Here is a 24,518-nt window from a genome sequence, read left to right on the forward strand (position 1 = left end):
TTTCTCTGTCTAAACATGCATAGGATTGTACCCTTAATATGTTAAACCTCCCAGCAAATAGAAAAGACGAATAACTGACAAAGTCATGTGACATGATCTTTCTTCCTGGTGTGATAGTTTTCTATTTGCATCGAATTTTAAAAACATTTATTATGGTACATTGAAATTTGATCCCCCTGTCTGAAGTAGTGCAGATTCTGTCACTTCATCCTCATGCATAAGAAGGACCTCAAGGCATCACAAAGCATTACAACAGCCATTCAGAAATCCAATCGATTTACATGCCGACGAGAGGAGAATGCATGTTGGGGGACAATTTAGTAGGACCCCAACCTGCGTCAGTGCTTTCCAACGGCCTGTGGGAGGACACATGTTTACTCTGCTTTATCATGTAGCCTACAGAACAGTAAACAGGATCACCACCCACTCTGGCAGCAATTTGGAAGGACAAACAGATCCTGGAGGCGGAGGCTTGGAGGTGGAGGAGCCCCACACATTTCAAAGCTCATTCATAGGGCCAAATGAAGTATGACATTAATTGCATCGTTCGAGGGGGCTTCCAGGTAATAATGCATAACATGTGCAGCCATGCAGCATTATCCTGAACATCTGGCGGACAAAACCACACAGCGTCTCATATTTGAAACCCTTTCAAGGCCTCTCGCACGCTTTCTTTCTGCTGCCCCCTTATGGAGGAATCATGCAACTGCACCCCCTTTGTTCTTTCCTGCAGTCTGGTGGATTTAGGCCTGACCCTCTAATAATAATAATAATGCATAACATGTGCAGCCATGCAGCATTATCCTGAACATCTGGCGGACAAAACCACGCAGCGTCTCATATTTGAAACCCTTTCAAGGCCTCTCGCACGCTTTCTTTCTGCTGCCCCCTTATGGAGGAATCATGCAACTGCATCCCCCTTTGTTCTTTCCTGCAGTCTGGTGGATTTAGGCCTGACCCTCTGCTTAGAGAGATCATGAGAATGTATGAGCACTAGCACAACACTCATTCTGTCATGTCTGACCAGGGCAGCCCTTTGGACTTAAACTCGCATTTCAGGAACAAGAAGGGGGTAAACCCCAAACTAAAGTGGGCTGCTCCAATGGTGCAGCTAGGTAATTTTATACCCTGGACTTAATGGTCTTACAGAGCTCCCCTTTAGACGGCCATGTTTCTTACCTCAGTTGTGACACACACAACTAACATCTCTCCCCCCAACACACACACACCACCACCAACAACAACACTCCATGCTTTACAACCGCTATTACATTCCTGACATTTTAAAGCAAAGGAAGAAAAACTTTTTGCCAGCTCTGATAAAAAGGAAAAGCATGTGCAATTTCACATTTTAAAATCACTTAAATCATAGCACTGTCATGACTACAGGAATAAAATTGAGTTTGCTTCTGTTGCTCTGATGCTAAACAAATTTACTTGGAATAAGCACCATTTTGTTGTAGAAAAGGGCAATATATTTTAAAAGTAAAAATAAGACGAGCATCCATAAGCATCTACGTGCTCTGCTGGCTACTCTCGAACTATAACATGTTTTTAAAAACAAGAATAAGGGATGCTGCAGCAAGCAGGTCTGACCCAGCGGGGCCCTGGATTGCACGGGTGGCACATTTCATTTAAGAGTAGGCGAAAGACAGAGATAAGGTGACTGGATACAAATGGGGAGAGCTTTTTTACTTTTGCTAGCTATATAGAAGAAACACTTTTAATGGTCACAGCTTTTTTATACTTGCAGGACAAACTGTACCCGCTAAATTCCGTCTTTTATACCATTGTTGAAGGTAAGGCCTCCTTTACACCTGGTTACCTTACAACATGGGTGACCAACCTTTTTCAAACTGAGGGCCACATTCCATTTTAGAGAAGGCCTTGGGGGAGAATTCCAGTGGCGGGTGGGGCCACAGGCCAAAGTGGATGGCGCAACCTCACCCCACTAATTCCAGCTTCTATTCAGAGGCAGGCTACATTGAAAGGCACAATGCTTTTTTATTATTCGGTTTAAAAATAAAATAAAATCAGCATTGGATCCATAACACCATAAGACAGCAAGAATAAAAATGTAAGTAGTAATTCAAAAACAAACAAAAACAAAACAACTCCACAACAATCATATGTCAACCTGTGATTTGAGAGGCACAACACTTTGTACTTGAGGTCACTTACTTACTTTATTTGTTAGATTTATTAGCCACCCATCTGGCTGGCTTCCCGGCCACTTGCCATACCTCCTCTACATGTCTACCCAGGAGTAATCCCTGGTGTAACAGCTTTCAGGCATGTAAAGGACAGTTCAATTCTAAAATGTAAATGTATTTAAAATTTAAATACTATCTAAAGTTTAAATGCCTGTACATCACTGTTTAAACACACACACACTTGTATGAAAGTATGCAAACTTCAATATTGCTGTTGAAGCTACTTTATTTAGTAATGGCAGTTTGCGAGACCTAGGAACTGTGCGAATATAGAGGTGATACATGATTCACTATCAGTTTTGGACATTCACTCAGTTTGTAAGTAATGGCAATTCTGACCCAGAAATTGCTGTAACCAAGCAGCGCTTGTCGCTTCCATTAACAACAATCCTGGGTTGTTATCGTGATGTCCAAAGCCAGGAACTCTTGAGTTGTTTAGTGGTTAAACAATCCAGAGTTAACTTATGGGCTCCCACTCAGCCATGGACATTCCTGGGTTAAATGACCCAGGAATTGCTGTTACATGTGAACTGGATCAATACCTGCAGTTCCAATCTTTTCAGAGGTAGGTCACACCTTTGGGGAGGTGTGGGGGGCCTGCCGTGGTGGTGGTGGGGGAGGTATGGTTTCAGCCATAAATCCAGCTGCTTAGCCAGTGGCCAGGCGGGTAAGGGTATTTTTGCTTTCCACGGCAGTCACAGCTGCTTGTGCCTGGGGGCCCAGTGCGCTCAAGGTCACTGTGCTGATAACAGCTGTGTGACAGCAAAAACTTCTTTGTGCCTGCAGCACTTTTCTGATTACATATGGCAGGCGGGGCCGGGACTGGCCAGGGCTTGCTCTTAGCTGTTACATCATGTGTTGCTAGGCAGATGTCGACCATAGAGCTCTCACACACTGGCAGGAGTGGTAGCACCATTTTCGGCCACTCTTGCTACAGAGGTCTATGGTGGCGCTGGGATAACCACGGGGGCCCAACAGACGACACAGGAAGCCATGGCAGGGGCCGCTAACCTTACTGCTGTGCGTGGTTAGTGGGCGTGGTTACACCTTGGTTATGTAGCCACCAAGGTTGGGAAAAATGCCCCCCACATGACACCCTAAGCCATCATAGTTAGCTCACAATGCTTAATCATCATGGCTTAGTGTTACATGTGAACAGGGCCAATGTGGCTAGCATCCTACTCAAACTAGCTGTGGACAACAAAACCACCACTATAAGGACCAAAATGACAAGGTTAGACATTAACACGCAGCTAGGCCAATCTTTGAAAGCTTGCAAGCGTGTACTCCTCATTCTGAAAACACAAAAACATAGCTCGGTCTTTTAAGTCCAAATTGCTTGGGGTAACATCCAAAATATTCAGTGAGCCATGTATTCAGCGAAACAAAAGAGTCCTGTTTATACAAGGTTTCATTGGCATGTTGGGCTCTTGAAGATTTTTAGAGAATTTACAATGGGTTTTAACTTTGTAGAGTTTCCCTCATGCTGTTTTTTTTTTTTTTAAAAAGGTTTGCTCTTTCTGCCTTGGACAGACAAAGCAAGAGAATGAAAATATGTTCAGAAAGGAAACAGGCTTAGGATCAAATCATTGATTGGAAATAGGCCCTTTGAAGATGCAGCAGCACTTAAAATCAGGGTTTGGATTTTTAAAATGTAATTGAGGATTCTACCATAATGTTGACAGTTAATGTCATGTGGGTTAATTTCTAAAGAAGTGTTGGGGCTTGGAAGCTACACCATCTCACCTGTAAACCTCTACAGGAGTCTGTAGTACAGAGATAAACAGTGCAGTCCTATGCATGTCTACTCAGAAGTTCCATTGAGTTCACTGAGGTTTACTCCCAGGTAAGTGGCTATAGGATTGCAGCCTAAATATATGAAGGAAACCTGAGCCCCAATCCAGGTAGGGACCAAACAGTATAGGATTTTCTCACTTATGTGGGAAGAGAAGACATAGGAGACAGGTAGATAGGCTAGCTTGCAGGAGTTGGTTAATTTGTGTAGGTACATCATCATCACCTTTATTACGGTCACTGACCAGACTTTGAACATACAAAAATACAAAGAGTCTACAAACACATTTGGGAAATATACAGTAAAATCAGTTCAGAAAACAAAACTCAAAGTGATCTTGATAGACTGGAGCGCTGGGCAGAAAATAACAGAATGACATTTAATAGGGATAAATGCCAAGTTCTGCACCTAGGAAAAAGAAACCAAAGGCACAGTTACAAGATGGGGGATACGTGGCTCAACAACACTACAAGCGAGAAGGATCTTGGAATTGTTGTCGATCACAAGCTGAATATGAGCCAACAATGTGATGTGGCTACAAAAAAGGCCAATGCTATTTTGGGCTGCATTCATAGAAGCATAGCTTCCAAATCCCAGGAAGTACTAGTTCCCCTCTACTCAGCACTGGTTAGGCCTCATCTGGAGTACTGTGTCCAGTTCTGGGCACCACACTTTAAGAAGGATGCAGACAAACTGGAGAGGGTTCAGAGGAGAGCAACAAAGATGATCAGGGGGACTGGAAACAAAGCCCTGTGAGGAGAGACTGAAAGAACTGGGCATGTTTAGCCTTGAGAAGAGAAGACTGAGGGGAGATATGATAGCACTCTTCAACTACTTGAAAGGTTGTCACAGAGAAGGCGGCCAGGATCTCTTCTCGATCATCCCAGAGTGCAGGGCACGGAATAATGGGCTCAAGTTACAGGAAGCCAGATTCCGGCTGAACATCAGGAAAAACTTCCTGACTGTTAGAGCAATATGACAATGGAACCAATTCCCTAGGGAGGTGGTGGGCTCTCCCACACTAGAGGCATTCAAGACGAGGCTGGACAGCCATCTGTCTGGGATGCTCTGACTTGGATTCCAGCACTGAGCAGGGGGTTGGACTCGATGGTCTTGTAGGCCCCTTCCAACCCTACCATTCTATGATTCTATCAACCCCAAATAAATGGATCTGCTCCCGCAAGACCCAGGAGACGATCATGTAATCAGTAATCCTAGAGCCTAAACTGGAGGCGAATGTAAATTTGCTGCTACTGTCAAAGGGTGCCCAACCATTCAGTAACATTTTCCCTGAGCAGGCCAGAAGAACACCTGCAAGATTAACAACTTTATCTTTAGACCTTCGGGTTGATTGCAAAAGGTAAGGGACCTCCGACTCGTCTAGATAAAAATATTTAGATTCAATAAGTGCAGCATTACTTGCTCCCATTCTGGCATTGAAATCTCCCATTATAATCACTTTTGCTTTTGGAAATTGCCTTCCATTTGGATTATGTAATCTTCCAATTTGCGCCATTGTTGTTTAGCTATCGAATTATTCTGTATGGGTGGGAGGTAGACATTAAACATCAGAAACTGTTCTTGCCTAAATTGGAGTAACACAGCCATAGCAATAGGATCACAAGTAGCAAGTTTTCTAACAGTCGTTTTCAAGTTTAGTGAAAACAAACATAGTAAACCTGAACTGGGCCTGCCTTTGCCACGACTTGCGTTAAGTGAGTGGGACAGGAATTTGTTAACAGTTATTGGCTCAGTTGCCCATGTTTCTTGTAAAAAAAAACATCAAATTTATCTATGCAATCCTTAACAGAGGGAATTTTATTAATTCTGCCCCAACCTATGTTCCATGATAAACACCTTAGCTGGGTATTTCTAGGGGCTGTCTTGGTTAAATTAATGGCTCCATTATCACTAGTTCTCTCGTCATATCTAAAAAAAAATACTCCCATTAGCTTTCAAGGTAGCAACCCAGTTCAGCTTACTGGGATTTGTAGCAACAGAGGGCTGAAGGCCTAATTCTACTGGCTTAAGATATGTATAACTTAACCAGCTGTTATGTGACTTATCTGCCAGTTGTGGCTTTACAAGCTCAGTTACTTGTGTGTGTGTGTGTGTGTGTGTGTGTGTGCTGGGGGGGGGAATTGTGTGTCAGAATCAACAAGAATAAAACTTCCTGCATGGGCAGCTCTGTTAATGATACGCTGTGGTAAAATTACTGTAACTGGTTGCGACTCTACAGACAATTGCTTATCATTATCAGTATGAAAAAAAGAACGTTCAGTAGGGTTCTGGTTACATAGGGTACCGTCATCTTTGTTTAAATCTCCTTTCAATGCATAGATGTTCATAGTCTTCACTTGTTCCACTGCTTCATAAACTGGAAGATTAACGCTGTCTTCTAAACAAAAAGATTTCTGTACTGATAGAGGAGATGGGGAGTTTTTAATCTCTTCATCTGTACGAGTCTCCTCATTAATCAAGGTGCTATTGACCTGTAACCCAATAAAAGAAATTTATTTGTTTCTAGGGAAGTCCTTTTCTTCATCTGTTCCTTGCAAGTTCTGAGCAGCCATTGAAACTGTTGATAGCCTCAATATGGCGTTCTGCTCATTGTGAGGGAGGGCAACAAAAGGGGAGAGCAATTTTGGGTCTGTTGCCTTGGAAGGATAATCCATTTTCTTAGTTAGTCGCTTGTGAATCAAGTCCCCTCCAAGAGTCGAATAAATTTTGATGTTAGAGCAACTACAGCTTTTTAGATTAACAACTGAGATATTCCTGTCAGCTGACACTCTCTGAGGTATCTTTTTCCCTCTAACGAGACCGTGTCTTTGCTTCACTGACTCTACATACAGGGGGTCTGACTCTATTCTGTTACAGCAGTGGTTCCTCTAAGAAGTCAAAAAAAGACACATGAAGGGATCCAGCCAAAGTTGTATTATAATAATAGTTTCCTTTTTAAAATTAAACTGGGAAACCTAGAGGTTTCAAATGCTAAAACGTATTTCTTGTTATAACTTGTGCTTTGAATTCTATTAATTTCTATGAGATCAATTCTTCTCTTCAGGACCTTAAGAATGTAGCTAAGATGTTGAACTGCTTGCCTTTTGGGGCTCCAAATAGGTATATTTCCCTTATAGGGCAAAATAGTGAGAGCCACTTTAAGGGGTTGTAGTACTAAATTGCACTGCTTGTGGTTATTTAAGCATTCCCCCTGGTTTATACTTCCAGAGTTATATTTTCTTCCTTCCTCCTTTATAGCCTCAAGGCTGTCCAGAACGGTCTCAGTGTTAAACCGTGACGTTAACTCTCCTAGTTTAGCCAAGACCTGCCCAAGTCAGTCGAAGATGCATTCAACTGTGCTGGCTATTAATGAGGTTTGTTCAGCAAGGAGCATTGAGATGCCTCATACACCACCCTAGTCTAATTGAGAGCTTGTCACCTCGGGGGCACCTTCCTCTTTAAATAAAGAGAAAGGAAAATCTTCAGTTCCAGTTCTCAAGGTCCCAGATTTATTGCTTGCAGGGATGTTTGAGTTATGGATAGATTCCTTCTGAGTTGATGAGAAAAAATGGTCAATCCTACGCTGTTCAAGTAAAATATGAAAGCTGCAGTCCTCTAGACTGCAACAACATTTCAATTTTCTCATGTTTAATGCTAGGAGCTACCTTTCACCATCCTTCCAATCAGTACTAGAAAGCAGCTTATACAGTTTAACAGTTCAAATCAGGAGACTCTAACAGATTTAAGATGTTTCTAACATCCAATTGTGCTCCAGATGCTTTTAGCTGGTCCCACTGTCACTCATTATAATCTATCAAAATGTTCTTGGGCAGCAACAGCTGTTAGGAATTGTGCCGCCACAGAAAGCCAGCATCCCCAAAAAACTTACTAAAGCTGCTTTCATGTAATTATAATTTAAGGTTGTAAGAAATTGATTTATTTTGCTTTGCTTTACTTTATTTCTCTCCTCATCTCTTCCTCTCTTCTCAAGACACCCTTAAAGATTTTAGCTAAGCTGGCCGAATGCCTGCTCTTATCAGGGAGAGAGGAAAGATAAATCCAGGTAGGAGCTTCGAATTGCTTTCTTCAGCCACTTAAAACAAACTAGTCTCCAAACTCAAAATTGGGTTGGTAATGGAAGTCAAAATTACAACTTAAAAATGTTAGCTTTAAAAAGCATTAACAATATTAGACCTGTTGACTCACAAAGGTAAGTAGACTTTCAGGATTTAATGACAGACGGCTTGACTCCATGCTATATCAGTTTTGTTGTTAAGAAAAGGTCTTATCAAGCACTGTTCGAATGTGATGGGATCCCAGTCGTTCCAAAAGGTTCCTTCCCTCAGTAAGGTCGTTAATGAGCAAAGAACCAACATAAAAACAAGATAAGGCTAGCTCCGCTACTGGAACAAATCAATTAGGGAGTGGAAAAGCTAATTAAAATAATTTAAAACAAGAGTAAAACTAAAAACGCTGGAGCTCCCCTATTCAATATGGTGGCATCCTGATTCCCAATTTGTGTAGGTGTTGGACTGATCTATTTGTCCTCTGGCTTGCTCCAGAAGTTTTTGCATCAAATTTGAATCAACAATGAACAAACATAATTACCCAGAATGAAAGAGCCAAAAGCTAGTTTATCACATTAGGCAAGAGTAGGAGTTACAGCACAACACTCTGCCCATTTTCAAACAGCATTTATTCACCCATATATCTAGCTAAGTCTAGAAAACAGCATATTAAGCACCAGCATCCTAGAAGAGTCCATTCATAACAGGGCTTTTTGCCACCGTCTCCCAATCAGACAGAACACTACAGCCAAACTACATTGCTAGTGTAGTTCTCCCTGATTCTCCCTTTCTATTTGTTAGATTTGCTCCTCTGTCAGAACAACAGGCTTATACTTCTCATCAAAACGTTTCTCATTGGCTTCTGAGTGCAAGTTATGGAAAGAAACTGTCCTGAGATGTTCCGGCAGATGTTGAAACTCCTCATCATTAATGTCTGAATCCTGCATTTTGGAGTGCAAAACCCACCAGCGCCCCCAGAAGCCCACATCGAGGACCTGGCTAGGAAATTCTGTCCAGCGTGGCTTCAGGTACTTGCAGTGCACTTGGTAGAGGTCTGCTCCTGCATCGAAAGGCTCTTTGTAGATGAGAGAGAAAAACAACAGGCTCTGGAAGCGCAGCTGGCCCCGGTTCCTCAGCTTCATCAGTCGCTGGACGTGCCCTTCCGAGCTGCTGCTGCGGGTCCATGGCGAGAGGAGGAGGAGGGCGCCTGAGGCTTCCAGGAGGCTGGCCTCGAAGGACGCTTCGCAGGGGCTGTGGAGGCTGCAGCCCACAGCTCCAGCCAGCAGCGAGACGTAGAGGCCAGCTTTCCCCGGCCGCTGCCTGACGCCCTGAGCCACCTCTTTGCAGGCTTCGGCGTAGTCGTGCAGGAGGCTTCTGCACCACGAAGCTAGGCAGCGAGAGAGGGAGGAAGGAAGAGGAAGGTTAAGGGGAGCCGGGAGCTGCCGGGGACCGAGAGAGGGACGACGCGACAAGAAGGGCCCGGTGAAGAAGGGGGCGTCCGGGCCGAGGGAGGGGCGCCGTCGAAGCACCCAACACGATTCCCGCGAAGCGTACGGGACGACGCTGCGGCGGCGGCGGCGAGGCCTGCTACAGCCAGCACACAGAGCCCCACAGCGAGGGTCGAGGCGGGCTGGCGCCTGCCGAAGCCCCCTCCGCTCTCCCCCTCTCAACTCACCTAGCCGGCCGGTGCGGAGCCGCCCCCAAAGGCGTCCCTTCTCTCCAGTCGGGCCCAGACCCGGAGGCTCCGTCATCGCTGATCGGATTGAGAAAAGGCTTCCAGCCGGACGCAAAAGCAGGACGGACCACCCTTAGCGGTGACCGGAAGGAAGGCGCCGTGACCACGCCTTCATAGAGATAGAAATGTAGAGTAACACACGGCCTCTAGCTGCTCGATTTGGACGCTCCGTTTTACAGTTGCGGGAAGTACAAGCCCTGCGCGCTTCCAGGGAAGTGAGCAGAGCCCGCCCCGAGGCGTCCGCGTTCCGTTGAGGGCCTGTGGTGGGTTGGGATGGGTGCAACCTGAGGTATGGTTTGAGGGAGGATTTTTAATGCTATTTTTGCCGGAAATCCAAAAGTGATCGGGGGGGGGGGGGGGTTGAGGAGAGGGAACTGCTACCGCAGCATTTTAAAACACGGTTTAACAAACCTGGTGGTTGTGGTGTAACAGACGCCTGTGAGTATATATTCGGAACACTGGACCACGTTGCAGGGTAGTTCTAACCCAGCGCTTCTCAGCGCCAGCCCCACCTCCATCCTGGAGTGCGCCACATTTCAAGGTGGTCATAAGCCATGATCTCTTAGCCTCCGCTCCCCACACCTGCAACCTTGGACTACACCTGCAATTTTGGACTACGTTGCGGGGCTGGCATAAGCCAGTTGACGACAGCTGGATCCAGTCTGCAATGTGGGGATGACAACGCTGGGCTACATATTCCCCGTCTGGAATATGGTGGGTGGGGCTATGTTGCTGTGTGCGTTCTATTTGTGTTTGCAGCGGTTTTTGAATGCTTGAAAACCTCACAGATGACACCGCCCCCCCCCCCGAAATAAGACCTGAGTTCGAGGGTGCATGAACCCCCTTTGCGTCTACCTTCTTCGTTTTGGGGGGGGCGGGGAGAACACGCTGCTGCACACGGAAGTCCTGGATTTCCCCGCCTTTGCTTATGGGCAGCTGCGGCCACTTTCCCCACGCAGGCGCGCGGGGATGGCGGGAGGCGGAAGGGCCCAAGAAGACCCGGGGCAGGCCTTGGAACTGTCAATGCCGCGTTTAAGTCTATGAGCGCCGTAGGCTTTGGAAAGCCCTCTTCTGGACGGCGCCGGTAGAGGAGGCGCTTTGGGTGCGTCAGTGGCCGCCGCCGCCGCCGCCGCCATCATCATCGCCCATAGACCCTCCGCAATTCTGCGGGGCAGGTGGCGTCTTTCCTCCCCCAGCCGCCCTCTCGAAGGTACCTAATGGGGAATTCTCTCGGCGCCCCGAAACTTCGGGGCCGCGCCGCTTGGAATAAGGGGACCCCGCCCAAGCGAGGGGCGCCTGGCCAGCAGGCGGCGGGGCGCGGCGGCGGGAGGCCGGCTGGGCGGCGCTCGCTCCCCGGTGCCTCTGAGCATCTGCCGAGTGCCCTTCCGCCGCCCCTGAGCAGCCACAGCGAGCCCCCAAGAATACGCGATGTGGGAGAGCGATGTTCGGCGCCGGGGCTAGTCTCTTCCGTGGCGGAGGGCAGGGCCAGGCAGTGGGAGGAGGGCCTTGCGGCATTGCTTGCCACGGGAGATTAGGGGGAGGGACGGGGGACCCCCGCCCCGCCCCGCCCCATCCGGGTAAGGATGGCTTTAACTGTAACGTCTCCCAAGCGGCGCTGTTTCTTTCCATTCCAGGATAATCCGGCCACATCATGGCTGCCCCGGATGAACTCAAATTTCACGGTAAGTGCGTTCTGCTTCTGAGATGTGGACTTGGGCAGGCTTTTGATAGGGGGCAGGCAACCTGGTGCCCTTCAGATGTTTTGGACAACAGCTCCCGTAAACCCTAGTCAGCATAGCCAGTGGTCAGAGATTATGGGAGTTGTAGGCCAAGGCATCTGGAGGGCACCAGGCTGCCTAGCCCAGTGTTCCCAGTAAAAACTGAGAATATAGCTTCTGATGCGCCATCTAGTTTTCCTATTTCATCAGCGGTTTATACTACCAGGAATGCCAACTGATAGTTCTAGCCCATAAGGTAACTTGGCAAGCACCTTCCTGTAGGAGTAAAGGAGCTGGATTGGCCATTAGCACAGGGGAGCAGCATCCACTGAACGTAGTGGGGCTTAGAGTGCAAGTGCATTAATGTCTACTCAGAAGTAAGACTGCGGTCCCAAACACTCTCAGTTAGATTGGGCCTGCGGGCACATTTGGAACTTTGAGGGAGTGTAGTGGGTGTTGTCACAAAATGGTTGCCATAATAGGCGTGGGAACACCTATCACAGAAAGGCAAAAAGGTGCAGCTAAAAGAGAAGTAATTTGCCTATGAAACTAAGTACAGGGCAGAGGCAGAGTCTGAGCCCCAAAACCACTTCTTTGAATTCTCAGTTGTGAAGCTATTGCATCTTTCTCTCCTTTATTGATTTTCTTTGGTAAGAAAAAAGATGGAAGAAGCAGTGGGAAAGCTTCATCTGGAAGTACCCTAGGAGGGAGATACACAAGTTCTGCTGACTGAACAGTAGGGTCCTATATCTGCTCTTTAAAACAAATTTCAGCATTTCAAATTTTGTATCAGATACCAAATTCCACATGGAATTGTATATAAACTGCCTATGTTAAAAGCATACAGTAAGAAAGTTAACCTGTGTTTTTCACCTCCTCCCTTGCTAGCATCCCTCTGGGATCTTAAACAGTGAGTGAGAACAATGGTGCAACATTTAGATCCTCCAGAGTTCCGAAATGGGAACTGCGTCAGTTTAGCCTTCTAGTTAGCAAATCATGAATGTTTGGCTTGCAACCTCTTCTAGACAAGTAGCTTGGCAGCCATGGAATAGGCAAGAGGGGTTTTACTTTATTTTGACAGTACTTCTACTTGTTTGCGATTCTGCTTTCATTCAGTGTTGCACTAGTGGCGACCCCTACTTCTGGAAAGCAGTGTTGCAGCTTGGCCCTTTGAGCCTGGGGAATGAAGTCCATTTGAGGTAGTATGCCAGTCCTGATAGTGTCTTCTCTGCAGAATTTGATGAAGCCATGGATTTGCTGTCAGAGAATGCAAATGCCACCACTCCTAGCATTAGTGAGCGGCAAAGCCACACAGTCCTGGATGTGAGCTCTAGCTATAATGAGGAGTGTGAGCCAGAGGAAGAGGATGATAAAACTGAGGTAAGTCTCCTCCACATTCTGCCCTGTATGTTGATTAATAGTCACCTGGATTAGTTGCTGCTTGTGTGTGGCATGGGGTGGGGGAGATGGGGACAGGGACATTATCCCAGCCTGGGGGCTACTTGATGTAGGCCTAGAAAAGAGTGGGAGGGAGATAATGGGATATCAAATAGAGTTTTGAAATAAAGTACTTTGGGCAGGGGAGAAGATATATTAGAAGCTGGGTCAGCAGAGCTGACCTTGTAGAACCCCATTCCCTAACATCCCAGAGGAATTTAGAAAAACACAAATTTGGGACTCAATATAGAAAAAACCAGCACTGAAGAAAAAATGAACCTAATGTTGGAAAGTTTTTACCTGTACACCACCCAGAGAACTCTGGGTATTGAGTGGTCTATTAATGTGAGAAGCACATTTTTCATACTGCTACTGGGATCTACAGAACTAGAGCCTAGTTCTCACTAACAGAGGTGGTGGTAAGCCTGGGTCTGGTTTATACCACTTCAGACTTTAGGTGAGGATTCACATGATGGAAGGCTCCCACATATAACAACTTCTGTTTATAGTAAAATAGTACATCGGGGGAAAGGTCCGGGCCTAGCCTTCTCCCAGCCATGCTAGGTTTTTCTTCTGTCTGCCTACCATGGTGTACCTTGCAGAAGCACATTAAACAGATGAATCATCTTGGACAGCCTGTTTTTAGAAGGTCACCTGCCTTCAGAAGGGGTTTTCAGAAGGTCCAATATGGCAGCCTTCCCCACCCTAGTGCCCTCCAGTGGCCATGCTGACTGGTAATGATTGGAGTTATGTTCCAGCCCATCTGGACAGCATTAGGTTGCAGAGGGTGCTGTGGAATTGCTGATAGTTATGCCTGCAATTGTTTCCTGATTTCAGTATTTTGGGGGTGTGGTGTCTTTTATTTTAGTCACTGGCTTTTATTAATTCTGAGGTTTATTGTTTTGTTTTTATCTTGTGAGCCTCCTTGAGTGGGTTTGTTACCCTAAAAGGCAGCCTAAAGTATTTTAAATAAATAATACCGAAGCTAGTAGCTCTCTTCCAAGAGTATTTCAATAGGTAGTCAAAGGTGAGTAGCTGGAGGTAGCTAGGGGCAAGGCTGTGCATCACTTTAAAAAGAATCTAGAAAGGTCATTGAGGTCCTGAAAGTACTGCTAGTAGAAACTCCAGCAGAAGACCTTTCCTCCTCAGGAGGAGGAGGATAACAGGCCAGAATACGTTAGATGTCTCCCTGTGCCCTGCCAGTATCTGTTACCAGACTTTTGTTTTCTAGGGCTCTTTATTTCTGGGCAGGCAAGTAGCCCACTGAATGGTATTGAATGGGGTGCGGCTGCCCCTGAAGGACCAGGTCCGCAGCCTAGGGATCATTTTAGACTCCCAGCCTTCCATGGAGGCTCAGGTGTCGGCTGTGAGCCGGGCAGCGCTGTACCAACTCCATCTGATACAGTGACCGCACCCCTACGTCCCTAACCATCTGCTCCCAGCGGTAGTTCATGCCCTGGTGTCCTCTTGCCTAGGCTAGATTACTGTAACTCGGGTTACCCTTGAAGACTGTTCCGAAGTTGCAGCTGGTGCAGAACGTGGTGGCCTGCCTGATTAAAGGCAGCTGTTGGCGAGATCACATCACTCCAGTGCTGAAGGAGTTGCACTGGTTACCAGTTGTTTTCCAGGCCCAATTCAAGGTGTTGGTTGTTGTTGTTCAGTCGTTAAGTCGTGTCCGACGCTTTGTGACCCCATGGACCATAGCACGCCCGGCCTTCCTGTCCTCCACTTTCTCCCGGAGTGTGCTCAAGTTGTTCCATGGGGTTTTCTTGGCAAGAATACTGGAGTGGGTTGCCATTTCCTTCTCCAGTGGACCACATTTTGTCAGAACTCTCTGCTGTGACCTGTCTGTCTTGGGTGGCCCTGCACGGCATAGCTTATGGCTTCACTGAGTTATGCAAGCCCCTTCGCCACAACAAGGCAGTGATCCATGAAAGGGAAGGTGTTGGTATTGACCTTTAAAACCCTATACGGTTCCAGCTCAGCCTATCTCAAGGAGTGCCTCCAGCCACACCAGGAATGCCGTTCAGTGAGATCAGCCTTGGAAGGCCTTCTGTCTGTCCATCAGCCAGGATAGCTAGGCTAGTGAGGACTGGGGAAACAGCCTTTTCTGTGGTGGCCCCACTTCGTGGAATTCCCTCCCTAGTGACCTCCACCATGCCCCCTCTTTGATGAGCTTCTGCCGGGCTTTGAAAACCTGGCTGTTCAGGCAGGCATTTGGGTGAGCTAAGGGTTTTTTTTTAAGAGCGATGTTGTTTTGTTTAGTTGACTATGTTGTACTTTGTGTTATTTGTATTATACGCCACCTAGAGTGGCCGGGTAGCTGGCCAGATAGGTGTCTAATAAATCTAATAAAATACCTTAAAAAAAATAAATCTTGGCCCTGCTTGGAAGCAGTTGCTGCAGTTCTTTTGGGGAGCAGGGAAGGGGAGGGATTGGAATCTGGATCCCCCCTCTCAAAGTTGTAGCAGTCCTAAAGCTTTGGGAGGGTGAATCTAAAAAATCCTGTGGTCCTTAGGACACTCTCCAGGGACTATAGCATTGTCCTCTAAGGCACTCAAGGATAGCTTGTGTAAGTTGCCATGGCAGCCTTCATGACAGACTCATCCCAGGATGCCATGAAGTTTGAAGCGTAAACTTTAGTCTCTAGTCTCCAGCATGATGCTAGATCTCATGTGTGGCTCAGAGATTGGGACATGGATCTCAACTCCAAAGTTAAGATGGCAGGTTCAGTTCCCCAGGTAGCAAGCTCTTTGGTGGCACATGCCCCCGCCCCCCCAAGAAGACTGTCTTGCTGGAAAATAAGGATAAGAAAGTTATACTGATATGGAGGAATGCAAATCCAGTAGCAATCCCTCTCATTTCCATGCCCCCCCCACTAAGCTTAGGCCTCCTAAATAGGAACCCTCAATCCCTTCCCATTTTCTGCTTGTTTATTTTGAAGCTTTTCATTGTATCTATCTCAAAGCCCCTCTGCCTCCAAATGTAACTTCTCACAGATTTTGCCTCATGACCCCACCCCCCATCCTTCTTCCAAAGGTCTAAGAGCAGCCTTCTGCCACATTCTGGAATGAAAAAAAATGTGCTCTTTTCCAGGGCTGTTAATAGCTTAAAACTCTATCAAGCATGTCCTGTGCTAGCAGGTGCAGTCCCACCAGGGTGGGCATATTCAGGGGTATCCCCAAAGCTGTTACCAGATGCTTACAAGGCTGGGGCTCTGGAGCTGAGAGGAAGGAAGAAAGGAGGAAGTTGCCTGTAGGGTCAGAGTGCACTACTCTACCCACCTTCCTTCTCTTCCATTCGAAGTCCCTGCTCCACAGCTGAGGAAGAGAGAATAGTTGGCAGAGGTCTTGGGTGCAACCTTCATTCTGAGCTGGTGTTCAAGTACATGTACCTGTGGTACGAGGCCCCTGGTGAAAGTGCTGTATTGTGTCCTAAACTTACACCAGTGTATATCTGATATGTTTTTGAAGTTTTTTTTCCAAATGTGATGCACTATTTTGATATTTGATGTTTATTGTAAGCCATTTGGGGCATGTAAACCATTTGCAGTTTACCATGAAAAAGCAGCATAAAAAACAATTTAAAAAACCAGGTTAAATAGGTGGCTGTAACACATTCTTTTGTTCAGTAGAGCAACTACCATTTACTGAAGCTTGCCTGACTGATTTGCTTTTGAGCATCAGAAACCTTCACCATTCCCTGTGTGATGGAAGAATTACCATAAATATAAACATGCTTCCTTAAGAATTTCAGTCCTCTCAATATTAAATCCTCCCTTTAACACACAACTGCAGCCCATCCAGCACTGTGAAAAGGTCAAACTTGCTGAAAAGAAGGATGGGCTGGGAGGAGCCACTTTAAGGGAAAAGAGAGGCCTGCCTCTCTGGTGATAGTTTGAAATGAACCACTTTGCCCTCTTACACCTTGGGCAAGTGGCCAGCAGTTCTCTACCTTCACATATCCAAAGCTTGCTTTTTGTCATACAAGCTCTCTTCTCTCCCCTTGGACTTTTCTCCCCTGGCCAAGGGCAAAGCAATAACTTATACTCTCATCCCTGCAGCTCTTGAGTTTCCAGAAGAAGCAATCCAATTTCTGGACCTTTGAATATTATCAGGCTTTCTTTGATGTTGACACATATCAGGTATGATACCTGTGTTGCTCTGGCTTCATAGGCACAGCCAAAAATCAAATGTACTTGGTGAGAGAGGGGAGTGTAGTGATGGAGCCTGCAAAAGTCTTCTGGGATAGTTAGTAGGGGCTGAACAAGGTATCTGAAAAGTCTTACGTACAAGAGGACTTCTGTATGGTTGGGGTTGGACTAGTTTATCCATAGGGCACCTTTTTATTCTGATTCTGTGGTTCTCTGGAAGCAGTTGTGCTTCACGGCTAGAGGCACAGCCTCTTGGCTGATACATTAGCATTGTGCTCTGAACCTGGTTCAGTTCCAGGATCTGCTGTGAATATTCCCTTTGTTAGCTACAAAATAGGGCCCATCCTCTTTAGGTGAGATTTAGGGGGGTGGGAACATTTTTCACAAGATTTCTAACTTTGAACTTAGAGCAGGTCTAAAAATGAGTGTGTATGAACTTGCCCTGCATCTCAGCAGCACCAGTGTGGGCCATTAGCCAGAACGTTGACCTGAAACCAGAGTTCTGTCTCCCTTCCACTGTGAACTTGCTGGGTGGTCTTGGGCAAGTTGTGTTGCTCTCTTCATTTCCATACATGGACAGTCGTGTATAGTGCAAGCCATGAGAATATCTGTTCATGGCTTCCAGCAGTCCCTAGGATGGGAAGCAGGAAGCTCTGGACCCTTGACTATCAGCTCAGGCTCCTTGGAAGCCATTCTGCTGAGGCATAGCCTTTTGCTATTTATCAGGTCCTGGACAGAATAAAGGGTTCACTGCTTCCACTGCCAGGAAAGAACTTTATATGGCACAACTTGCGGAACAACCCTGACCTGTATGGTGAGTACAGAGAAGTTCATACTTCAAGCAGAGCAGTGTCCCCTGCTTCAAAGGCTGGATTTACTTTTAGCTGCAACATAGCATGAAGGGCCCTGGACAGAGGTTGCACCTGCTCTCAAACCTTGCAGCAAACCAGAAGCCAGAGCTGTCTAGGGATGAAGGCAACAAAAGCTTTCTGGGCATCTGAATGCAATTCCATCTTCATTTACTCGCTCCATCGCCAGTGTGGTGTAGTGGCAAGAGTGTTGGACTGGGAGCTGGGAGATCCGGGTTCTAGTCCCCACTCAGCCATGGAAGCTCACTGGGTGACTTTGGGCCAGTCACACACTCTCAGCCCAACCCACCTCACAGGGTTGTTGTTGTGAGGATAAAATGGAGAGGAGGAGGATAATGTAAGCTGCCTTGGGTTCCTTGCAAGAGGAAAAAAGGCGGGGTATAAATGCAATAAATAAATAAAATGTTCTCAGGTTCGGTAACTGGGATTTCCAGTCACAGGACCTTGGAGAACAGGGCTGGGGAAAGCTGTGGGGAGTTTCTGCCAGTCAGAATAGATAAGATAGGCTAATGGCCTGATGGTATATATCAGCCTCATACATCCAAGGACCATTCTTGGAGCAGGCAGATTTCACCCTAGCATAGCCTCAAGTGCTGTTTTTTAGTTGCTTGCTTATGCTCTGATTTGATGACTAATCATCAAATAATGGTGAGCTTCTGTGTGGCTCCATTCTGTGGCCTATGCTGAGACAGGAAGCCTGTCTCCCTGGGGGAAAGCTATTTGCCCCTCTCTTTGATGTTCTGATATTACACTTGTGCCCCTCACAGGACCCTTCTGGATATGTGCCACCTTGGTCTTCACACTGGCTATCAGTGGCAACGTTTCCAACTTCCTGGAGAAAATGAACAACACCTCCTTCCACTACAGCCCCCAGTTCCACAAAGGTGAGGTTTGCCTTGGAAATGTAATTTGCAACTTAAGCTTTGTGGATAGTATGTTAAGTGGTTGGTTTAATAGCAGTTCTAGGCTTTTTTAAAAGATTGGGTATTGTTATGGCCACATCAGGAATGGGCAAAATTGTGATGTGGGGAAAAGATAAGAAATAAGCTGCATGTTTTCTGCTTAAACCTTTTGAGCAGACTGATGCAGGAAACAGAGCAATGCTAACGACCCCCTCCTTCCTAGCTGGGCTGTGTGAAATGGGTAAAACAGGCAGTATGCAGAATGCAGAAAGTTCCCAGTTATCTTTGCTATATTTCACTCTCCTCGGAGTTGGGATAAACACCCCACTTCCATCTTACTTACTTCTCACTTCTGAGGCCTAATTTAAAAGCTGCTGTACAATTTATAGTTAAGTTGTTCTAGGGAATGTCTATTCCTGTCTCCCCCTGGAGGCTGTGGAAGGTGTGTGGAGCTGGAGGGGAGGGACTGGTATTTCTGCTGGTAGGACATGGTTCGGTTGTTGTTACTGTGAGTGCTATTGTCATGGTGATTGCTAGCCTTGACATTGACAGTTTCCCTTTTTCACAGTAACTATTGCAGGAATAGTTATCTACTGCTATACCTGGCTGGTGCCCGTTGGCTTGTGGGGCTATCTGCAGTGGCGGAAGGGAGTTCACACCAGCACAGACTCCTACACCTTCCTGGAGATGGTGTGCGTCTATGGCTACTCACTATTCGTGTACATTCCCACTGCTGTGAGTAGGCAAATGGGGCAGCCGGGGGAGGAGGGTTTTTATTTCTGCTTCTCTTCTGAACGTAGAATTGAGCTCACTGGTACCAAAGTATTCAAAGCCATGCTTTTTCACGCTTCCCTCAGCACTTCCAGTTTTGTGTAGGTGGATTTCATCATAAAGAATATGAATTCCTGAGAGCTGCTGCTTGCTGAGCACCTGTTCCTCTTGAAATGCATTATGGGATTTCTCCATTCAAACTGACTCACTCATTACCACCTTCATTCACAGATTCTGTGGCTGATCCCAGTACCGTGGCTGCAGTGGCTGCTGATAATATTTGCAGTGGGCCTCTCTGGTTCAGTTCTGGTCCTTACCTTCTGGCCAGTTATCCGTTCAGACACCAAACCAGCTGCTTGTGCTATAATGGCTGTAATTATTTCTCTCCATGTCCTCCTGGCTCTTGGCTGCAAGGTATGCTTCCTTCTCTTCCCTCAAGGCCTGTGCATAGCAAAGCTGCCCCAGTGGAGTTGCCGGTTGGAGTGCTCCACCACCTGGCACTTGGACCAGGGTGGCTTTGCGTGCCCCACAGATTCTCTCATTGGGGAGGAGCTAGGGGGATGAACTCCCCCTCCCAATTAGGATGGCAAGTGGTACTCAGGGCAATCCTCACTGTAGTCTCCAATCGATGATTGGGATTCCCGATCCAATTGGGATTCCCCTCCCTAGTACCTTTCAGTAGGCAGGGTCTCACTCGAAGCCCCACAGCCTCCATGGGCCAGTCTGGTGAGCCAAACTTGGCCAGCAGGCTGGAGGTTCCCCATCCGTGCTCTGGGGCAAAGGCTTGTAGGGTAAAATGTCACTTATGCTAACACTGTTGGATCAGCTCCTTTTGGGGGTGCCAAGAGAGGAATATCAGGCAGAGGGAAATAAGTCGTGCAAAATGCAGCCGCCTGTGCAGCTTAGAGGGCCTTGTTAGTAGGAAGTTGGCTATTCCAAAGAAGTTTGCGGAGATGTTTGATGCTTCCCTCCAACTCCCCTTTCCTTTTGTCTCCTGTTTTTTAGATTTTAGTGCCTAGTGTATTAGGCATACTATAAAAATGATGAAAATCCACTTGTCATTACAAACTAAACTTTTTCTAGGGCAGACTGAAGATTTTCACATTTGAGCATTGAGAAGGTCCGAAACAACATTGTAAGATAAGTGATACATGTGTGCAAGCTGCTCTGGACTAGTCCTACACTGCCCATAAAGATGAACATTTAAATTGGAATTCAGACCCTCAATTCAGACTATTTGTCTCCACTGTGTCAGTGACAGTAAAAATCCAACTAGAACGTGGATTGCTGTTTATGCATACTCCATGTGGCTTGCTTGGACACCCTTATCCACAGTGAATGGGAAAAATGTTTAGCTAAATATGCAAGTCTAGCCTAGTGTGAGACAGAGTGGATTAAATTACCAAATGAAAAGACCACTTAGTGTGCAATCTTATGCATGTTTAGACAGAAAAAAGTCCTATAATTCCTAGCATCCCTCCAGCCAGCCATGCTGGGAATTAAAGACTTTTTTTCTGTCTAAACGTGCAAAGGATTGCACTCTTAAACATTTAAATCAAGTTTTCCCACTTGCACTTTAAATATTTCCTAAATGGTACATATTAATTGCAAAATGTGTTGAATTATAACTTAAAACCATTATGGTACCATAGGAGACATTAACTGGTTAGCGATAATATCTGTTCCGGGTAATTAGATGGAAAGTATAATTAAAAATAAAATTAGTAGGCATATAAGAAAAACAAACCCTGCTGAAAAAGAATCAACATGATATCCACAAAGGTAAGTCCTGTCTCACTAACCTTTTAGTGTTCTTTGAGAGTGTCAGTAAACGTGTGGACAGTGGTGATGAGGCAGACATATTTTACTTGGACTTCTAAAAGGCTTTTGACAAAATCCCTTACCAAAGATTCCTAAGCAAACTTAGCAGTCATGGAATAAGAGGAGAGGTCCTCTTAATGGATTCATTACTTGTTAAAGACCAGTAACAGAAAATAGGAATAAAAGGTAAATTCTCACAATGGAGGGAGAATTTACATGTGGAGTCCCACAGGGATCTGTATTGAGACCAATGCTTTGATTTATATTTTCAATTTATATTTTAAATCTGCCCACTAACAGATGTTCTCTTGGCAGACAGTTAAAATAGTGAGCAGGAAGATGGCCTAGTTTGCTGATGACACCAAATTATTTTGGGTGGTTAAAATTAAAAAAAAGATTACGAAGCGCTCCAAAAGGATCTCTCCAAATTGGGAGAATGGGCATCAAAATGGCAAATGCAGTTCAGTATAAGCAAGTGTAAAATGATGCACATTGCGGTAAAAAATCCCACCTTCATGTATATGCTGATGGAACTGAACTGGTGGTAGACATCTTGATTAAAATATCAGCCAGTATGTGGCTGGTGTTTAAAAAAAAAAAAAAAGCCAATTCTGTGCCAAGCATAAAGTTGCCAGTATCATACTACTCTTATACAAATCTACCGTGTGACCACACTTGGAATACTGTGTACAGTTCTGGTTACCACACCCCAAAATAGATACTGTAGGCCTGGAAAAGGTGCAGAAAATGGCAACTAAAACTACCAAGGGGCTGGAGCAACTTCAGTATGAGGAAGTGTTATGTCTAGGCCTGTTCATCTTAGAAAAAAGGTGAGTAAGGGGAGATGTGGTAGAGGTATACAGAATTCTGCCTGGTGTGGAGGAAGTTGACATTTTTTCCCCTTAATATTAGAACCCAGGTCATCCCATGGAGCTGATTGGTGGGAGATTCAGGACATATAAAAGGAAGTACTTCATACAGCTACAAACTATATCGCTACAAGATGTAGTAAAGGCCACCACTTTGGATGGCTTTAAAAGTGGATTAGACAAAGTCATAGAGGATATCAGTGGCTGCTAGTCCTGCTGGCTGTATGTCTGTCTACACCAGCTGCTGCTGAACATGAGCAGGAGGGCGCTATTGCATTCACATCCTGCCTGTGGATTTCCCACAGGCAGCTAGTTGGCCATTGTATGAACAGAATGCTGGACTAGATGGACCTTTGATCTGATCCAGTATGGCTCTTCTTATGAGGCTACTTCAATTTCTTAAATACAACTCCGTTTTAGAAAATGATGCATCATTTATATTTGCTTTGTTCATTATTTGTGTCAAAATGTACTAGGATGTTAACAAGTGAATTACACTGACGTGTGTTTCAAAACAAGAATTTCTCCGTACATATATAAGGAGACTGAGAAATCTATTATTTGCAGTGCATATATCTAAAGCAGGTAGGCAATCCTCTGCCCAGATGATTTGAACCATAACTCCCATAATCCTGGGCATTGGTTATGCTGGCTGCGGCTTACGAGGGTTGTGGTCCAAAACATCCAGTGCAATCAGGCTGCCTACCCATTGTCTAAAATCTTTCAGAAGCCAGCTGAATAGTGCTCCTCCATAAAATGGGAAATAAATGTTCATGCTTGATCATACTTCTAGAATTGAGCAAGTTGCAAAATTTAGGATAGAGCATTACCTCAGTGGATTAGTCTGGACACAGGATGTTATCTCTTGAAGCCAAAGGCTGGATGCCAAAGTCTGTCTCTTAATGTGAAAATCTATTCTGCCATTTTAGAATGCTCGAAGGGGCCGATCTTTCAGAAAAGTGGCCTAACTTAACATTTGTTTCTGAACCAGATACTCAGTTTTGAAAGCATAATTCTGAAGTGTAGGTGCTTAAACTTGTTTGTGTCCAGATTTTGTTGTATTTAAAAGAGTGGCCACTATGAAATTTTTAAAAATACAACTTATCAGTTGTGGGGTGGGATAGGGACGAAGTCCTAATTGATTCCTGCTTCTGCTCCAGACACTTTAATCTTGTCTTCTTGAAGTTGTATTTCTTTCAGAAACCAAACACTACTTCTCCTGCTGTTTACCCCACATCAACAGCCCCGCAGAGCAGAAGCACACACTCTCAGCTGACTAACATCTCAATGCACATATGAAGGGGAGCTGGTAAGAGCCTTGAATGACATGCAGTGGGTTCTGAAAACACTGTTGGGTTTCAAACATGGTTTGCTAAAGCACCCACTGCCCCCTTGGTCTCATCCCTACTGATGGAAGCGCAGGAACCAAGGTGCTGTTGAGAGAGTATCAGGTTCAGCCCTTTCATCCTTCGCCCAGAGTCTCTCCTACTTATACTTGTCAAGACTGAACCCCTGGGAAAGGTTGAGGGAGGCAGTGAAGCTTCTACTCACCCAATATTCTGCTTTTGTTACAGGCTTTGATCATGAATGTCTGGCCTCAGGGAAAGCCCATGGGAAAAAACAGTGCATCGCCACTAAAGTCATCCACTCAAGAGGCACGGAAACACCTCTGCTGGAACAGGGAGCCCCTAGGGGGCCAAGCAGTGTCATGCCATCATTTCAAGTCTGTCATTGCCCCACCCCTGCCAGCCAGAGAACAACTGCATGGTGGCTGATTTGGAAAGAAGCCCACTCTTGGAAACCAGCCAAGAGGCCTTGGCAGTTCAGATCATCAAGTGCTACTTGGGTGGATGGAGCTGCCTTTTGTGCCTTCATAGCCAGATGGGCCTGCAGCAGCGACATGACTGAAGAAAGGGGCTGCATGGAGTGAGTGTCTACAAGACCCCTTCTAGCTAAACTTAAGATTTGGTAAGGTTGGGTTGTAACAGGGAAGTAGTGGAGGATACTTAGATAAATTTGTGCATAAGCTGTCATTTGGGATTATCAGCAGCAGAAGTAACGGCTTCTCAGAGTTCTGTTTTGACTGACAGGAAGGAAGATCATTTAAATATTTACTTCAGCCATTGCAAAACTAATTTAAATTAAATTATTTGGCTTCTGGGAGTAGA

The 24,518-nt window shown here is 45.7% G+C and overlaps 2 protein-coding genes across 15 annotated transcripts; one reads left to right on the forward strand and one right to left on the reverse strand.

Moving 5' to 3' along the window:
• Positions 1–8,624: 8,624 nt before the first annotated feature.
• On the reverse strand, positions 8,625–9,863 carry TIMM29 (translocase of inner mitochondrial membrane 29). Its single transcript, XM_084835544.1, has 2 exons — positions 9,751–9,863; positions 8,625–9,462 (listed from the first exon to the last, which is right to left on the reverse strand). The coding sequence occupies exons 1-2, from the start codon at positions 9,824–9,826 to the stop codon at positions 8,873–8,875; spliced, it is 666 nt and encodes a 221-aa protein (XP_084691670.1). The 5' UTR covers positions 9,827–9,863; the 3' UTR covers positions 8,625–8,872.
• A 122-nt stretch (positions 9,864–9,985) lies between these two features.
• On the forward strand, positions 9,986–24,510 carry YIPF2 (Yip1 domain family member 2). 14 transcript variants are annotated; one of them, XM_084835536.1, is made up of 10 exons: positions 9,986–10,524; positions 11,445–11,492; positions 12,763–12,908; positions 17,029–17,109; positions 17,845–17,932; positions 18,755–18,871; positions 19,458–19,624; positions 19,892–20,074; positions 23,536–23,659; positions 23,925–24,510. In XM_084835536.1, exons 2-9 carry the CDS (start codon positions 11,462–11,464, stop codon positions 23,647–23,649), a joined length of 927 nt encoding a protein of 308 aa, XP_084691662.1. In that variant the 5' UTR covers positions 9,986–10,524; positions 11,445–11,461; the 3' UTR covers positions 23,650–23,659; positions 23,925–24,510. The 14 variants fall into 14 exon arrangements, 12 of the variants coding, with proteins under 12 accessions (XP_084691662.1, XP_084691665.1, XP_084691668.1 ...); XM_084835539.1 differs by having other exon boundaries at positions 23,551–23,659; XM_084835542.1 differs by having other exon boundaries at positions 23,594–23,659.
• The last annotated feature ends 8 nt before the right edge of the window (positions 24,511–24,518 follow it).

The sequence above is a fragment of the Heloderma suspectum genome, chromosome 2 (genome assembly GCF_057233095.1).
Source record: "Heloderma suspectum isolate Gila_16-S chromosome 2, 16-S_ref, whole genome shotgun sequence".
Classification (NCBI taxonomy): Eukaryota; Metazoa; Chordata; class Lepidosauria; order Squamata; family Helodermatidae; genus Heloderma; species Heloderma suspectum.

Excerpts from the sequence above, each read along its gene's own strand:
- TIMM29 (XM_084835544.1), bottom strand. The coding sequence starts at position 9,826 with ATGACGGAGCCTCCGGGTCTGGGCCCGACTGGAGAGAAGGGACGCCTT. Across the intron at positions 9,463-9,750 it reads GCTCCGCACCGGCCGGCTAG|CTTCGTGGTGCAGAAGCCTC; the intron begins GTGAGTTGAGAG and ends CTCGCTGCCTAG.
- YIPF2 (XM_084835532.1), top strand. The coding sequence starts at position 11,462 with ATGGCTGCCCCGGATGAACTCAAATTTCACG. Across the intron at positions 11,493-12,762 it reads GGATGAACTCAAATTTCACG|AATTTGATGAAGCCATGGAT; the intron begins GTAAGTGCGTTC and ends TCTTCTCTGCAG. Across the intron at positions 17,110-17,844 it reads TTGATGTTGACACATATCAG|GTCCTGGACAGAATAAAGGG; the intron begins GTATGATACCTG and ends GCTATTTATCAG.